Genomic DNA, 18,106 nt, shown 5'->3' on the forward strand with positions numbered 1-18,106 from the left:
AATTGATCTGTGCAGACTTCAGTCACGTATTTTAAGCTGTTTACAAACTGTTACTGCAATTCCTTTGCAATTCTCCCCTTGTCTCCTGCTAGTCTTGATAGCAAAGGGTGGTTGAGCTTTAACTCAGGTAGGGAGACTGTCTAAACAATGTCCATTTCTTCCAAGGTTTTGTTTGTACAATTTATTGTTTCAGTGAGTTAAATAGAACTTGCTAGACCTTATGACAATTGTACAGTAAGAAGTGCTTAAAAAACCCAAACAATAAAAAAAAGGCAAAAAAGCCCCCCAAAAAACCAGCAAACCCCTCCAAACAAACAAATAACCCCCAAGCCCATCAAAAAGAAAAAAGCCCACCAAAATAAATCAACAAAATCACAAACCCTGGACAAAAAACAGGAAAACAGTTTTTAGTCGGCTCTTAAAGAGGGAGTAAAAGAGGGAAATCAAATTCTAATCACTGTAGAGTTTCACAGTACGAAATTGAGTACTCCAACTTGTGTTTAGCATTAAATCTAACTTTAATTTCTTTTGATTACTGTTGATGTGGGATAAACAAAGGCATGTAGTGTCAGGACAAGAGAGAATGGCTTCAAACTGAAAGAGTAGATTTAGATTAGATACTAGGAAAAAAGTCTTCACTGTGAGGGTGGTGAGGTGCTGGAATAGGTTCCCTGGAACAGCTGTAGATGCACCATCTCTGGAAGTGTTCAACACTAGATTGGATGGAGCTGTGAGCAACCTGGTCTAGTGGAAGATGTCCCTGTCCATGGCAGGGAGTTGGAACTTTAAGGTCAATTCCAGCCCAGGCAATTCTGTGATCCTATGATTCCATTTACTGCTGATCACACTTGCATCAAGGTAACTTCTTCCCCCAGCCCCTTTCATGTTAATCTAACACAAAGAATTTCACTTCTCAGGGTACACAAATCCAAAGGACTAAAAGCCAGGTTTTTAAAAGCAATGCCTTAGGGCATACTTACACTGTCTAACCTATGTTGCTTATGACCAGTATTCAACAAGGACTTCCCCCCCATATATATCAACTAATGTTAGCCTCCGTTGAGAGTTAGTCATCTCTCTACCAGAAAACACTTTCTAGACCTTCAGTCATGAAGTTCAAAATCCTGAGAACATGGAAAAAGGCAGGATGTTTCAGGTTCAAGATACTTCTAGCTTGCTGTCTACTAGGTACTTTGGAATTTATGAGTATTACTTGGTGTTCCACTTAGTGCACTACTGGGGTAGACTGTCACTGCATGAAGATTTGTTCCTTGCATCCAGTGGCTTGGGCTTAAAACCTGTGATTGGAAATTCTTCACTTCTGCTGTGCAAGCCTTTTGCTAGGCCCTTATCTTGGGTGGAGGCTGCAGTCAGATAAAGCCTATGGTGGCAACAGGTTTTCACAGGTATGGGGAGTGGCCTAACTTGAACTGCAGAACCACTGTGGGGGTGTTGAAGAAGCAGGTTATTTTTAAAAACTACAAGATGATTTCTTGGCCTGGCTGTCAGCTAGCAGAACTACTCTGGCAGTGCCCTTGTGTTTTAGGCTTTGCTAGCGTAAGTGTAACCTGCATATAATGTGGGTTATAGCTCCTCTTCATAGGAAGGAGGAAATACTGGAAGCCAGTGACTTGAGTTCAGCTCCACTCAAGCCAGATCTGTGCAGAGTTTACATTGCAGTGAGGTCTGAGGTGTCCCAAGAATTAATACAGGGGGCTCTGCAGCTAGCTGAGTTACTGAATTACCTCCCAGGTAGTCATGTGCCTTTCTGACTATGAGTTAAAAGAAAGTCAAATGGAGGAGAGTGTGCCACTGGCGTTTGCTGAAAGTGAACACATTACTGGGTGGAACGTGCAGGCTTAAGATTTGCTGCTTCGTGCATTTGAGGAGCAGGAGGAGGTGTCTCCCATCTTGAATATAATGTCTTGGTTTTGATTGCTTTCTTGTTTTGCTACAGACAAAGTTTGCAGAGCATTTCCCAGAACACAGGCTAAAACATTCTTTATTCCTTGTCTTGGAACTCTGTCATATCATGAACTTCAGCTTAATATTTCTTCCTTCCTTGCCTTTGGGTTTTGGGAAAAACTTGAGGGGTCATAACTTCTGCAAGCTCTCTAAGTTGATTTTTAGAAAAAAGTATGCTTTTTCTGTTGTGAGACATTCAGAGATAATGACCTGATAACTGCTTGATTTATGCAACTCTTTATTTTAACCAAGTTGCAGCACTCTTTTGTGCTACAGGAAGTACCACACTCAATATACCCCTGCTTTTCTGCTAGACTTCAGAAAAATACATCTAGCTGTCTGAAAACTTGTCTCTTCTGTGATGAAACAAGCCACTTTGGAGGAAGAGAGAAAGAGAATTTTAGTCAAGTAAAAGCTGAAGTATTTTCAGATCCCAGGTCTTTTTCAAAAGTTGTGGGGCATAGTTGTTGCGGGTCTTTTTCTTGCATTGGTGGGTTTTGTTGGAGTTTTTTTTGGGGTTTTTGTTAACATAAACTCTCCTTAGTCTTAACTAACATAACATTGTTTCTCTCAAGGCTGCTCTCCAGTCAGAGTATATCCAGCAATACTGTAAATGTGGAGGATGAAACAGATCCTTGGTTGAGATCTTAGACTTGTTGAGCACATATAACTACGCAATCTCAAGTCTGTCACACTTCCTAACTTGCAAAGCCGTTTTAAAAACCTCTTACTTTCCACTCAACTCAGCTCACTATGGTGATGCCTACGTCACTTTTTGAGGGACTACTCTGCAAAGAGTTGGATTCAGTGATCTTTATGTGCCCCTTCCAACTCTGAATATCCTGTGAAATAAGATCAAGGAAGTGATCTAGATATGTACAGAGTGGGTCTTTCCAGATTTCAGTTCTATCTAGAGCACAGCTTTGCAGATAGATGAGCTGGCACCCAACTACTTGGCTGTAAGAACATGCAGTCAAGAGAGGGAGGTGGTCAGGGACTTGTTAGGCTATCTTCTCTACTGAGGAGAAGGAACGTCCAAACAGAACTATTTTCACTAGTAAGTGTGCCATCTAGTCAATGGATGGTGTTTCTACATCTTTCAGTTGGGTAGTGTTTACATAATACAAAACGAAACTTTTCCTAATGTGGGGCCATCAATGTATTTTGTCCTTCCAAACCAGCCTTTTTGTGAGCTTAAAAAAAGTAATACCCTTGACTAAGAACACTTGCATCCTGTTTTAATTCTCAAAACTACCCAGAGAGATTACTGGAGCAGCTGTGTAAAGGATCTCTCAGTTGCTTCCTCCAGACAAATAATCTTTGGTGACTGGCAGACAGGATCACTTGAGCCGTTAGTACTGCTCTAACTAGTTGTAGTTAGTATTGACATCATTAGAGACCATTTCACCATAAGCTTTGGTGAGAGAAATAACTTGTCTGTTTCACCAAGTACAATTTTAAGAAGGGCTAGTAGATAAACGTAAGAGAAGCCCCACCTGCTGCCAGTGGATCAGTCTAGCAGTTGGTAGCCCATCACTTGCTGTTTGTCTCACCTGGTTTCCCCAGAATTGCTTTCTAGGGACTAGGTGGGATAAGTATCTTAGCCTATGCTATTGCTGTCATCTACTATGGCAGCTGTATATCTTGATCTACAAGGCAAAATTAAAGGATGCCAGATGAGTACGTTTAGGCTGTTGCCTGCACCCTTCACAGGTGATGTGGGACTTGAAAGGATTCCTGGACTTCAAGTGAAATGTTACCTACAATAATATTTTTTTACCTTTCTGTTGCAGGTGGTTAAAACCATAGGTTTGCGAGAAGTGTGGTACTTTGGTCTTCAGTATGTGGACAACAAAGGATTCCAGACGTGGCTGAAGCTTGACAAAAAGGTAACGCACTTTGAGATAATTGCTGACCAAAGGTTAAAGCTTACGTGATTCCTAATGTGTTATTGGCTCTAACTTTATAAACCTTGTACCTCTTGTTGATCATTCCTTAATTTTCATAACTCCAGGCTTGTTGATCTGTCCTTAATTTTCATAACTCCCGGATTGTTTTTAGAGAACTTTGTGATCTCTGTGGGAGCCGTTTAGGTGAGGTGTGGCATAGTGGAAGTTTGCTCTTTCACTTTCTGTGAGTTGTAGAAAGCATTTGTCAGATGTGCAGCAGCAGCTTGATACTGTACTTATTTGGGTAGAAGCAGCTATGCTTTCTATAACTGGAGGAATATCTCAGGTAATGATGGTTTTAGGCCCTGTTTCTGCAGAATCTGTTGCTGCACTGATCAGAAAGACAGTAATGAGTTGCCAGTCACTTGCTTCTTAAGTCATATGCCCCAAATACTTTTTTTCTGTGTAAAAGCAATCTCTTCTATTGTTTGCATCCCTGCTCAGTTGTAGTGTCACCTCTGTCCTCAGGTTTCTGCTCAAGAAATCAGAAAGGAGAATCCTCTCCAATTCAAATTCCGTGCCAAGTTCTTCCCAGAGGATGTGGCTGAAGAGCTGATCCAGGATATCACGCAGAAGCTCTTCTTCCTGCAGGTGAAGGAAGGGATCCTCAGCGATGAGATCTACTGTCCTCCTGAAACAGCAGTACTTCTTGGCTCCTATGCTGTGCAGGCCAAATTTGGAGATTATAACAAAGATGTGCACAAGCCTGGATACCTCAATTCAGAGCGTCTCATCCCCCAAAGGTGAAGGAGTTGGTTGATACAGTCTCTGGTTTGGGGGTTTGTTTTGTTCATGGGTTTTTTCTTGTTGGGCTTTTGTTGTTGGGTGGTGGTGGTGGCGTTTGTTGGTTTGGGGGTTTTTAAAATATAAATTATAGTTAAATACATAGTGCTTCATTGAAAGCCCAATTCTTTTTTTTAATTGAATTGCATACATTTGGAAATCATATCTTGAGACTACATACCCATGCAGGATCAGTGTATGTTATCAGCCAGTGGCTTCTGTTTGTGCTTCCTGAGGATGCTGCAAGCAATGTCTAATTCCAGGAATGGCACCAACTTTTGCTTTGTTTTAATCCAGTGGTGCCTGCAGTGTGTATGCGATTCTTTTGTGCAAGTGTTTTGTTTATGCCTCTCATGTCTCTGGTCAGTGTGCAGAAAGGCTTTGCAGAAGGGTTTTTTTCTTTCTGAATTGCTCTGCTTCACAGAGTACACCTTTGGGCTGAGTAGGGTCTTCCTTTTGGTTACAGGAAGTGTCCTGCCAGAGAGTAATTTTTCAGTAAGACTGACAAAGATCAGCATCAGTGGTTACTGCAGAGCATCTATTCTTGCTAATATCTGTTTCCTTGTGTAGGGTGATGGACCAGCATAAACTCTCCAGAGAGCAGTGGGAAGAACGGATCCAGGTGTGGCATGCTGAACACAGTGGCATGCTCAAGTAAGTGTTTTGTTTTGGTCTTTAAGCTGGTTACTTTCTTGCTTGTTGATTATGTTAAGCTTGCAGTTCTGCAACATTGTTTTGAAATAGACTCTATGAGTTGCTTGTGTGGGGCAACTCCTTGTGTATGTATTCTAGTTCAGTATTGAATCATATGGTAAAACTCAGTAGGATATTTTCTACTGGTGCTGAGAACAGTGTTGCTTCCTGAAGATCCTGGAGCTATGTACAGTTGTATGAGTGATGACTCTGAGTGGGGGAGGAGGGGGTGGGAAGTAAAGGTGTATGTCAAACCTAAGTCATTGAATCATTTTCATTGACAGATGGGGCAAATTTGGATACTATACCTTTCCTGCTGGTTGTACTGTGAGACAAGGATGAATGCTGGGAGAGCTGAATGTTGCTCATTTTCTTTCTGTAAATACTAGGGATTGGTAAATGGGAGTACTCTGTGTTTATAGATGTAATATCATAACTTGTGAAGTGAATCCCAAATAGTGAATGTTCAGTTTTAACCCCTGTGTTTGATATGTGGGTTTAGGAAAAGTTACCTTTTCTTCTGAGGGCTTTGTGCTTTCTGAGATAGCCAGATAAATGAGAAACCAACATCTGCTCTCCCTCCTGTCTCAACCAGAGAGAATGCCATGCTGGAATACCTGAAGATTGCCCAAGACCTGGAGATGTATGGAATAAACTACTTTGAAATCAAGAATAAGAAAGGAACTGACCTTTGGCTGGGGGTTGATGCCTTGGGGCTCAACATCTATGAAAAGGATGATAAGTAAGGCTTTTATTTTCATCTCTGATCTCCCAGAGAGGGCTGGTATGGGAGCCAAGAGACATTTCTCATTTATAGGATCAGGGCAAAGTTAAGAACTTGCTTGTTCCAATTTTGGATCAGTAGGTGAAGCGAGGAAATGGGCTTTCACATCATCCTTGCTTTCATGACTTTCCTGACCTGCTAATGCTACCTACTGTATAAAGAGGGATGTCAGTTGTACTATGCCATCTGCTTAATCATGCACTGTTGTGGAGCTGAATCCTGAACTAAGGAGTTTATCAAGCTTTTCCTTGAGTCAGGTTGCCAGGTTTGCCATTGGCGGGTACAATACAAGAACTCAGGCTAACATATCTGCAGTGTTCAGACATCTAAGGACATTCCTGTCCTAAAGTTAATGACAGTTGTGTGTACAACTGCCTGGTTTTGAAAAAGGCAGATTATGGGGTAGACAAGAAGCAAAGCTGGATAACACCCAGAACCCGGGGAGGAGCTGGCCTGTGTGTAGTTACTGTGGACAAGGAATGAAATGAGGTCTTGCTGAGGTACACATAGTTTTAATCAGCCCTTCTGGTAAAGGCAGTCATTATTAATTGGATAGTAGGTGGGAAATGATAGACTACATCTATAAATAAACATAAGAGGAAGGTGAGAACAGCTGTGTCTAAGCCTGCTAGTCTCTTCTAATACTCCACAACTGTAGGATTGAAGGGGAGTTAAAATAGATGTTTTTTAGATAGAGCATTGCTGTATAGGCTGCTTTTTCTCCTCCCCACCTCAAATTCCAAATATTATTTTTTTGTCACTAATGCTGTCATTGTAATACAGAAGGAATTTCACCTGTTCTACATCTTTGCCTCCAAAATTCTTTGAATGCAACCCAAATATCAGTTGGAACTCTCTGGAGCTTCTGTTAATATGGTAAAGAAAAAGGCAGTCTTTTCTGCAATGCTAATGTGTGCTGTCACCCAGAAAACAAGGAGTGTCACTTGAAAGAAAAGTAGTTTCGCTCATGTAATACTTCGGTCTTGAATGACTAGTCTTGCTATGTAACCATGGTCACACAAACAGGTTTTTCAAGCTGCAGAAGCAGACATAGTATAGCCATTGACTGTAAAGAGCTATCAAGAGCATTTGCAAAACAAATGCAGCGCTGGAATAAACTGCTTATTTCTGCCGCAACTCTTGCCACTATGTAATTAAGTCTTTTCGGCAGATATGGACTAGAAAAACAGTAATGTGTGTGGCGCCTCTGGTCTGTGTGTGCAAAATTTGGGGACTGGGGACAAAGGTGAAAAAACAGATTGCGTTGTTGAAGTTCAGCCTGAAAAGAATGAGACTGTGCTATAGGTGTGTGAGCCTCTATACTGTTGAGTGTCAGTGTCCCACAAGCTTTTCTTTTCCCCCTGCAGTAAAGAGAAGAATCTGCAATAGAACTTACCAATAAGTAAATTATTTTACTTGTCCATCATACTGTATTATCTAGGATTGAAACACTTAAGCTAATGTGATGAAGGCTGGAGTCCTTAGTTCATCTTAGTCTAATCAAATCATTTTCTTTACAGTTCTTAATTAATGTTACACACACACACAGAGTTGCATAATCTTGCAGTTAAGTTAAAAGTTTGGGAGTGGGACGTTCCAAAGAGGATGTATTTTATTCTTGATGTCTGAATTGAAATGAAGCAAGGTTTTCTATGCTTGGACCCAGCAAAATCTTGCTATGTAGTAGCTTTCCATCTCTGACAGCATGTGAAATTACTCCGAAATTGTCGGCTTTTTTGGTCAAACAATGAGCTCCATAGAAAGGACTCTTACAGAATTTGAGCGGTTAACTGTGATGATGGACATTGCTCTAAGTGCTAGATGTGAAATACTTGTGTCCTCAAACCATTTGCTAGAAATAATGGTGAAAGAGACACGTGCATTGGAGGGGTTAGATAATAACAAGATTGCTTGTTGGTATTATCTTTTATGTAAGACACAATTCTTAATTGTTAACAGCTGTCTCTAGAGAAGATAACCTCCCTTAATAAATGAGATTAAAAGAATAATAATGTGATATTAAACATAAAAATTGAAATGGTTGGTTGGGGGAATTGAAGGACTTCATTACAGTCAAATACACAAGTCGTTGTAATATTAGAACTTGCTGCAAAGCTGGGCAGGTGTGTAAGTGTGAAATACTGGAAAGGCTTGGAAACATTTGACCTCATGAAAAACTGGATGCTTTTTATGTGCACGACTTTGGAGAAATTAAGGCAGAGGAAAATCTGAAATGATTAGTGAAGCTTAAATAAATAATTTTAAATGAACCAGCAGACCTGAACTCCTCAGCAGCAAGGAAGAGCTGAGAGTCTGAATCTTGCCCTTTGCTTTGTAGGGGTGTTTTTCAATAGGGGAGAGCCACGTGGCACAGCTCATTGCATGACCAGTGGGTAAAGTTCTGCTTGGTGACTCATGGGATTAGCTGAAAGAGCAGTTTGTATGGAAGGAAAGAACAAGGCTCTTTGTTACTAACCTTGCATGTAATCTAGGGGAGGAGAGTACCTGAAGGGAGGGTGTCAAGAGGATGGAGTCAGGCTCTTCTCAGAGGTGCCAAGCATTAGGACAAGAGGTAACAGGCAGAAACTGATGCACAGGAAGTTCCACCTGAACATGAGGAAGAACTCTTTTACTGCACTGGTGACCGTGCACTGGAACAGGTTGCCCACAGGTGGTTGTGAAATCTCCTCCACTTGAGATATTCAAGAACCATCTGGATTCAATCCTGTGCCGTGTGCTTTAGGATGACCCTGCTTGAGCAGGGAGGTTGGACCAGATGACTCACCATGGTCCCTTCCAACCTTATCTATCTTGTGATTCTGTGAAACAAAAGACAAGAAATCTGCTCCTACCAATTGTGCTTGTCCAGCACTTCAGCAGTGAAGGCAGAATGGAGGTGACTGGGCTAGCTATAACATAACAGGTTAGATTTCTCTTTGGGTGCCATAAGTTGTGGGAAGCAGCTGAGTTACTTTAGCTTATGCCTCCCATGATACATGAGAAGTCTCTGGGAAGCACAGCACAAAGTCTGCATGCTATGGATTTTAGGCCCAGATTTCAAAGAAACAAGCTTAAAGTAGGTGTTTGGTAAAGCTGAGCTTCACTGTGGCTTCAGTGGACACCATCCCTACTGCACAGCCAAAGGTCAGTAGGGGCCGGACCAAACTGAGAAGAGACTCAGTAAGGGAGGTGACTGGGCTTCTTTTCCTACACACCCTGTGGGGTTCTGATGCAGTTACTGTTTTTTCTGTTGGGAGGGCTATGTGAAGCATTGTATCCCACCAAGTCGGTGTGTTAGAAACAATGTGAGGGGAAAAAGATGTTTATTGCATCATATCTTAAAAATATTTTTTTTCTTTCCAGACTAACTCCAAAGATTGGGTTCCCCTGGAGCGAGATCAGAAACATCTCTTTCAATGACAAGAAGTTTGTTATAAAGCCTATTGACAAGAAAGCACCAGTAAGTATATCTAGAAGAGATTCCTGGATACTGCCTATGAACAACTGATACTGTTTCATCACAAAATACAGTAGTCTTTGGAGAGGAAAAAGCTGTAGATATTCTAGATGCCAAACAAGCCTCAGTATTTAGAGTGTATTTAGAGCTGACTGGTTTTCTGTGCAGCATAAATATAGGGTTTATAGTGATATCTAACATGGAAAAAACCAACTGCAGGAAGCCTTTTTTCTTCTAGCAAACTTAGGTACCTTTATGCTTAAATTTGAGTTTTTTCACTAGTTCTATGAGTCTTCTACCCATTCCTTTCAGTGCATGGAAGCTGATAGATAACATTTTGGTTTTCATGTGAAAAAAAAATCCCAAAATTAATTCAAATGTTACTGCAAACCCACATTAATACATATTGCCTCCCATCTTAATGCTCACTGCTCACTTCCACGCTGCACAGTAAAAGCCAGTTAAGGACCATGGTGTTCATTGACTTTCTTGAATGCTAAGGTAAATATCAGGGATATTACTGCTGTGGAGAACTGAAATGTACCTACCTGTGAATGTTGCTTTTCAGTACTTGTAAGTATGTTTCCAGAGTTATTTTACTGAGGAATTAGAAACTTACTTTGACCTGTCAAGAATGTAATGTGGAATAACTGGTATAGGTGGATGTCACTATGTCAGTCTTGTGAAACTTGGAATACTTGGGAAAGACCTCCTCTTTTCTTCCCCCACCTCAGTACTTGGCCTTGGTGGCTAAGTACAGCCCTGAGAAATAATAAGCAGTTTGACTTTGTCGAAGGATAAAGGCTTCTAAATATCTCTAACAGAAAAAGATCCTCCCAATAATTTAAAGGATACTAATGTGCAGTGTGCTGCTGGGATTTCTTCCAGATAACAACCTGGGGGAGAGGAACTTAGTTCTCTGATTCTGTTAGTGACAGCTAACAAAACTCCACAGAGGTAGAAAGCTGGTCTGTCAGGCATGCTTTTCTCAGTAGAAGAGCCTCTTGTATGTGTTGTACTTAATTGCAAAATATGGATCACAGCTTTCCACCCACTCTCCAGCAGTAAATCAGACTAAGTTTGAAATGACTTGCAAGAGGCTGATACAGAAAGGTGTTGATGTAAAACCTTCATTACATTCGCTCCCCTCAATGTCAATTGTCCTTTTCCCTTAGTGGGGTGGTATGTTTTAAAGCTGTGCCTGAAAGAAGACTTTATCTGGACACTAAGTCTGAGTGTTCAGGAAGTTGTTTGGGTCTTTTCATGTGCTTGTGTCTCATTTTAAAAAGGCAAGTATTATAACTACAACAGAATAGTCAATCCACCCAAGATGTGGGTTGGGAACTCCCTTTTAATTTGGAGGACACTAATTTAAATGGACACTAATGTAAAGGGTAGAGTTCTGTGGTACCTTGTCCAGAATAAGGTTTTTAATTTTTAGGCCTGTCTGCCCACATACTCCAACATCCTCAGGAAATTATCTTTTGACTATCGAGGTGCAATGCTTCCAGTTGTGTGAGACCTAGGGGAAGGCTGGGGATGGGGAAAGAATTTTTTCTCTTTTTTTTTTTTTGTGTGTGGTTTTTTTGGTGGGGTGTTTTTTTTGTGGGTTTTTTGGTTTTTTTTGTTTTTTTGTTTTTTTGTGGGTTTTTTGGTTTTTTTGGTTTTTTTGTTTTTTTGGGGGGGTTTTGTGGGGTTGTTTTTTCTTTGTTTTGTTTTTGGGGGATTTTTTTGGATTTGTTTTTTTTTTTACTTAAATGTTTTGTCCCGTTCTGTTTTTGGGGGATTTTTTTGGATTTGGTTTTTTTTTTACTTAAATGTTTTGTCCCTTGATTATGGCCTTAAATGGCAAATAGAAACACCATCCATGCCCTCGGTATTTACTTCCATGTAAGTGAGCGTGGAATGGCTCTGGAAGGATTTAGTGGGAGAGCACAGCACTGTGCCAGCTGCCTCTTGTGCAGGCAGTATGTGCATTAGGGAAATGCACTGAAAAAACGAGTCTTTGTCAGCATATTCATGTTCATCTTAATAGCACTTAGGGAGCTTTTAATTGCTTCTATTGCAACTTCTGGTTTTCCTAGAGACAGCCACAGTTGTGCTTCTGAGCTCAGGCAATTAAAAACGTGATCACTGTTTCCGTGCAAAAGTGTAAAGCCTGTGTACCCCTTCCCAGTTCCACCTCTTGCTAAGGGAGGCAATCCATAGGAGAGTGATTCTAAGGAATGGGTACCGGTTTATGGTGGTAAAGGGGCAGCTTGACTACTGCTCATATCACTGTCCACATAGTACACAAAAAAGGCACAAAGACATAAGAGTTTGTTCACTGTGTAAGGTCAGACTGCATTGTAAATGTGTAGTTCAGAACTCAGAAATATCATCAGGCAGGTAATGAACTTGGCCCTGTATACCTCTTTATTAGCAGATGTTCTTCTAGAAGATCTAGTCTGGTTTATAGTTTCTGTGAAAGTCTGATTGTAACACAGATAATAAGAAATTTGGGGCTGTCCTTTTTGATGAATCAGAAATTTTAGATTATCTTGTGTTTTGTTACTGCCTGCAACCTGATATTCCAAATAACCCATATGTTTGGTAGTTTAAAAAAGTAGTTTTCATTTGACACTCTTGTAACAGCTTAGGTCAGCTTAGGAAATGCTGTGGAAAAGAAAATAATTATATTTTTCTCTGAAAAAACCACATAATGTGGCTGCAAACATTGATTCAGATAGATCAAGAAATTCTACAAAGTTATTTTAATAGTCTACAATACATTTTTAGTTTCATGCTTTATCTTTCAGTCACAAACCCACGCAAACTGAGAAACTAATTACTCAATACTAGAGGTCTGTGCAGTGCCTAGATGTTCACCTGGCATCCCCAGAATCTTCTGCAACATTTCCAAGTTCCACAAAGTCTCCTTTAAGTGGAGATGGTTAATTTTCTCTAAAAGATACTTTTTCTAGATGAGTAACTTACCAATTCTATGTAGACTTTAAGTGGAGAATATGAATAAGAATAGTTTTGGCTTCAGATGATATTGGCAGTCCCTGCTGCTATGTTTAAGTGGCCATGTCTGGATTAGAGTGAAATTAGTGGGAAGATGTTCTGTCTGCTGTTAGCTGAGAGAAGAGAAAGCATGCTTGGAAAAAACTGTGTGGTGTCTGTCTTCTAGGACTTTGTGTTTTATGCCCCTCGTCTGAGAATTAACAAGAGGATCCTGCAGCTCTGCATGGGCAACCATGAGCTGTATATGCGGCGCAGGAAGCCTGACACCATTGAGGTGCAACAGATGAAAGCCCAGGCCCGGGAGGAGAAGCACCAGAAACAACTGGAAAGGTGAGCTTGAATACAGGCAGCAAAGATGGGGTGGCAGAAATAAACACCACCAAACGGTTATGCCTCAGCAAGCAGCTGGTCAGTGATCCATAACAGGGCAAGGCCATGAGCCATCCCAGGCTGACAAGGTGCATGGGTGGCCCCAGAGCTCTGGCTTACAGGGGGACTCAGGGTGTCCTGCAGCAGGGCTGGAGGCGTTGCTGTTCTTGCTCAGACCCATGTGGTCTGCTGAGCTGTCTGCAGTCCTGAGAGCTGCAAGGAGACGTGCAAGTAAAGGCACAGTGGGCTCTGGTGTGGTGGTGTGCACCTAGAGTGGGTTCTACTGACTCTTGAGTGTTAGAACCTGGTTTATGTGTTGGACCATGGGATGGTTGAGAGTAAAGGGGAAACCTTCACAGGGAGCATATGTGTACACTGCAGAGAGAAGAGGGGTCTGAGAGACCTCTTACAGGCACGGAAAAGGGAATAGCAATTCCACTGGATTTCTACCACTAGCTGCAGGTTGCTTATGATTCAAGAACTCATGCTGCTTTTCTCCTGTATGTGTGGATTGTTTGTCTTCATTCCCTCACTGATGTTGGTTTTACATCTCCTGGACTTTACTTATGGCAGAAGTAACAAAGTCAAATCTCCTCTGCCGTGTAGTACAAGTCCTGGGTTTTTTCCCCCTCTGCATCTAGTAGCTATTTGGTGTTCTTAATTTCTGTGGTGACCCACAAAAATATGAATGCTTTTAAGAAATGGTGTATCCAAAACTGAGCAAAAATTCTGAAGTCATGAAGGAAGAGCCTATTTCTGTCTTCTGGCTCTTGTTTTGTGGCAGTCACTTCCCATTGAGCTGCCTGGAGAGATGCCCAGCCAGCTTTGTTGTCTGGCAGTAGCTTGGGTCTGAAAGTGAGCTTCAAGTATGAAATCTGTTTCTAACAGGAAACAACTAGAAGATGAGAAGAGGAGGAGGGAGACAATTGAGAGGGAGAAAGAGCAAATGCTGAGGGAGAAGGAGGAGCTGCTGGTGAGGCTACAAGAGTATGAAGTGAAGACTCAGAAAGCAGAGAAAGGTAAAGTATTTGTCCTGGCTGACCAGACCACATGACTCCATAGAGGGGTTATATGGGTCACTGCCTATGCCTTGCCTAAATCTGGTGACACTGGGATCTCTTGGCAAGGCTTACTAATATCTGCCTATATGGATAAATGCACACATGTGCACATGCTGCTCAGATTATCTAAAGTATGAAAGTAGCATAAAATCTGTAGATTGTATTTGGGAACTGAAGGGCAGGAGCTCTTGCCAAGAGGGTTTAAATAACACAGCCTCTTCCAGCAGTGAGCAAGAGTTCAGCCCTCAAGTACTTTCTACTTAACTCCTCACAGAAAAAGTATTTTGTGAACAAGTCTTTCCAGTGAAACAAGCTTCTGTTTCAGTGCACAGAGGAGCAGATTTGAGACAGCAACATCTGGTGCATGCAGCAAACTGTCAGTTAAGGGCAGGAGAGTCATGTCCAGTGTTACAGACTTCAGTGCAAACATCTTGCAGATTTAATTAGAATGTGCATCTGACTACTGAATTCAGTTACTTGATACATTATACAAATAATTACTTTGAGGTGTACAGTGAAGGGAATATTGAAATTCTGCAGTTACCTAAGAGACCATCTGTAGTTCCTTAGCTTTGGCCAGGCTTGTGGACTAACCACATTGATCTGTCTTTTACCAGAGCTCTCAGATCAGATCCAAAGAGCCATTCAGCTGGAGGAGGAAAGGAGACGAGCCCAGCAGGAAGCAGAACGCTTGGAAGCTGAGCGTTTGGCTGCTCTGCAGGCCAAGGAAGAGCTGGAGAAACAAACTAAGGACCAGATAAAGAGCCAGGAACAGCTGGTAAGACCCTGTCACTTTGAGGATGAGATATACAGACATGTTATTATGCCCTTGAGTAAGGCAAAGCTATGTTGTTCAGGATAAAACAGTGCGGTGAAGTGATAGACAATGTCAGCATCATTGTGGCACTGGTTTCTAGCATGAACAATCTACTTTTGTTCCTAATTTCCTATTCAGTCTTTATTACAGTTAACAGTATAAATTTGTTGTTTGGTTGTTGGATTGTTAGTTTGTTTTTTTAAAGAGTCCTTATAATTCCAGTTTTATTATTCCACAGGCTACAGAGCTTGCAGAGTATACAGCCAAGATTGCACTTCTTGAAGAGGCAAGGAAACGTAAAGAGAGCGAGGTTGAAGAGTGGCAAATCAGAGTGAGTATCAGCTTGACAAAGCTGCTCTGATGTTCTACAGATAAGCAGAGCATACTGTGGTGCTTAGCTTGGTGTGACTTCTTTATGCATCTGTACCAATGTTTGTGGAGGCAAACATCTGTACAGCAGTGAAGAAGGGCAAACTTATGATGAATGTGCAATATGCTTGCAAAATGCCTTTCTTCCAACAAACCTTCAGTCAAATTCAAAATGGAAGCCTGTAATAAAACCTAAAAAGTGATGATCATCTTGGAGCCATGGAGGAAAAGGGGCACATGAGTAAATGATGCATGTAATCCAAGTCTGAAAGCATTACATTGGTCAAGAGATGCTGCTGCAAATGCAGCCACACACACTGCAGGTATCAGTTTTGAGGAGCATGTGCTGTTATCAGTGGCTTCTTGGTACCCTGGGTTGGGAGATTTTAATAATGTGACGCACTAAAACCAAAGACAAACCACACAAGGCTCAGAGTGCCTGGTGTTCCCAGTGCCCCCACACTAATGCTGTGGACTGCATGGGAGGGCAGGACCAGTGAAGCAGCAAAAAGGTGATGCCTACTGCATAATTGTACTAAAAATGCCAACTTTGGAATTTAAGTTCTTGCTCTGTGGAACCCATGCCTCTTTAGCCTACAGCTCTTCAGATGAAGATAACTGGAGCTTCCCACAGAACTGTTTTTCCCAGGCTGTTTTATTGGAAGAAGATTTTTTTTAAGATATCCTGCCCATTACACAGTGGATGTTTTGCATAAGATTGTAGCAGAGTACTGTCAGCTGCAGAGATTTGGTTTCCTCTTCCTTGCTTTTTGTAGTAGATTGGAAAAAAATGGGAGGATGAGTATTAAAGTGTTTGTTAAGCTGGCTTAAAGCAAGAAATGCAGTTAAAATATTTTTCACTCTTTCTGCAAAGGCCAGGGAAGCCCAGGAGGATCTGGTAAAGACAAAGGAGGAGCTACACCTGGTAATGACTGCTCCACCTCCACCCCCACCACCTGTGTATGAGCCAGTGAACTACCATGTCTATGATAACTTGCACGAAGGATCTGAGTACTCTGCCTTCAGTGCAGAGCTCTCCAGTGAGGGGATCAGGAATGACCGCAATGAGGAGAAACGCATTACTGAAGCAGAGAAGAATGAACTTCTACAGAGGCAACTGAGGGTAAGACAATGCTTGGAGGAAGCAGAGTAACTGAAGCAATCTTTCCTGGAAAGCAGGTCATTTAACCACTTGGTTAAACACACAAAGCATGATAGTTTCTCTTCATTTACAGTTCCTTTAGGCAGTTTGAAATAAATACAAGTTCTATAAATATTACTCTTATTACTCAAGCTTTGAGATTGCTTAAGTGATCCCTGGTGTTTATGGAAAGCATGTCATATCCATGTCACTGCTCTGTCCAATTACCTAACAACTGTCAGCTCTCACCAAAGAACACTGCTGTCGTGAGCTGAAAGCTTCCTGCGTACAGCCTGTATTTAATGTTCTTTATATTGCAGGCACTGACAGATGAACTGGCCCAGGCTAGAGATGATAACAAGAGGACCCAAAACGATATTATCCACTCAGAGAACATGCGACAGGGACGCGACAAGTACAAGACGCTGCGGCAGATCCGGCAAGGCAACACCAAGCAGAGAATTGATGAGTTTGAGGCAATGTAATGATGGTCATAAGAAGAAAGCAGGACTGTGGGAAAGGCAGATCTTAATGCTGCGTTCTTATTTTTGGGGTTTTTTTTCTGTTGTGTTTTGGGGTTTTGAGAAGGGGTCACTGTATGACACTTAACAAATGTTCTCTAAACCCAGAGGTGTTTGAATCTCCCTTTTTATTCTGTACCTTCTGTGAAATTTGGTATAGTTAAAATTTTATCGTACCACTGGTCCTGGTAACTTGCTCATGCCTTTGCTTTGTGCCAAAAGGCCTTATGTCACATCTCTCTTTCAGCAAGACAAATTTTAACAGGCCATGCTTCCAGTTGAAGATGGGTCCTGTGCAGGTGCTGGATTCAGCTTGGTCTAAAAAAATAAACATCTGTGGGTGAATTTTGTGCCATATTTTTATTTACAGTCTAAAGTCAACAGTTGAGAAGACAGGTTTTAAAACTCAGGATTTGCAAGCACCTGTATGTATGTTTGCATATATGTGCACGTGTGCTTGTACACCCTGTTTTTGACTTGGTCTTGATGCCCACCATTCTCCCTCCTTCTTTCTCCTCCCCCAAAAGAACTGACAACACCTCAGGACTAATTTGTGTAGAAATTAGGCTTTTTCTGGTTGCTGTTCTCAACTGGAAAAATTCTGCAGTGATGGCTCAGAAGTATGGCACAGGGACACTGATACCCTCTTCATGTAAGAAGTAGCAAGTACTCTGTTGGAATCTAATACACCACTGTGTTTGCATTCCAGCTTCATTGTTGATCAGTTATAGAGTAGTATTTATATATATATAAAACATGCAATATATGGATTGCATTACTAGTTTAAGGGAAATAGTTTTCCTCTGTATATTTTGTTACTTTTCAGATTTAATAAAACTTGCATCTGTAAAAAAGCATAAACAACACTGTAGCCTGTTACAGTGCAGCTGATTATTTACTATAAAGCATTATTTGTAAAGATCATTTTTTTACTTAATGAAAACTGTTATATGTACACATGATCCACTATATACAATTTTACTGCACCTATTTTTCTAACAAATTTTCTAATTTTTTTTTAAATGTTTGATTTAAAGTTTCAGACTCCAAAGATGAAGGGACTGCTTGTTTATATCACAGTTAGATTCTCTCTAGCAGAGAATATTTCTGTGACCATTCCTTCCCCAATCTCCCCCTTTCCTTGAAAATCTGTTAGAAAGTGAGATACAGTATGTTGTCACCTCTTCTCTT

The 18,106-nt window shown here is 41.2% G+C and overlaps 1 protein-coding gene across 2 annotated transcripts in view; it reads left to right on the plus strand.

Annotated features, from left to right (window-relative positions):
- EZR (ezrin) overlaps positions 1-16,928 on the plus strand; it is a 17,899-nt gene extending 971 nt beyond the window's left edge. The window contains exons 2-12 of one of the 2 annotated variants that reach the window (XM_009075372.1): positions 3,759-3,854; positions 4,383-4,657; positions 5,268-5,351; positions 5,986-6,132; positions 9,538-9,634; positions 12,804-12,967; positions 13,895-14,025; positions 14,685-14,845; positions 15,123-15,215; positions 16,128-16,376; positions 16,715-16,928. In XM_009075372.1, the coding sequence (XP_009073620.1) occupies positions 3,759-3,854; positions 4,383-4,657; positions 5,268-5,351; positions 5,986-6,132; positions 9,538-9,634; positions 12,804-12,967; positions 13,895-14,025; positions 14,685-14,845; positions 15,123-15,215; positions 16,128-16,376; positions 16,715-16,879 (1,662 nt within the window). In that variant the 3' untranslated portion in view covers positions 16,880-16,928. The remainder of the gene's footprint in view (positions 1-3,758; positions 3,855-4,382; positions 4,658-5,267; positions 5,352-5,985; positions 6,133-9,537; positions 9,635-12,803; positions 12,968-13,894; positions 14,026-14,684; positions 14,846-15,122; positions 15,216-16,127; positions 16,377-16,714) is intronic. The other variant, XM_009075373.1, reaches the window with a different exon arrangement.
- The last annotated feature ends 1,178 nt before the right edge of the window (positions 16,929-18,106 follow it).

The sequence above is a fragment of the Acanthisitta chloris genome, unplaced genomic scaffold (assembly GCF_000695815.1).
Source record: "Acanthisitta chloris isolate BGI_N310 unplaced genomic scaffold, ASM69581v1 scaffold20355, whole genome shotgun sequence".
Lineage (NCBI taxonomy): Eukaryota > Metazoa > Chordata > Aves > Passeriformes > Acanthisittidae > Acanthisitta > Acanthisitta chloris.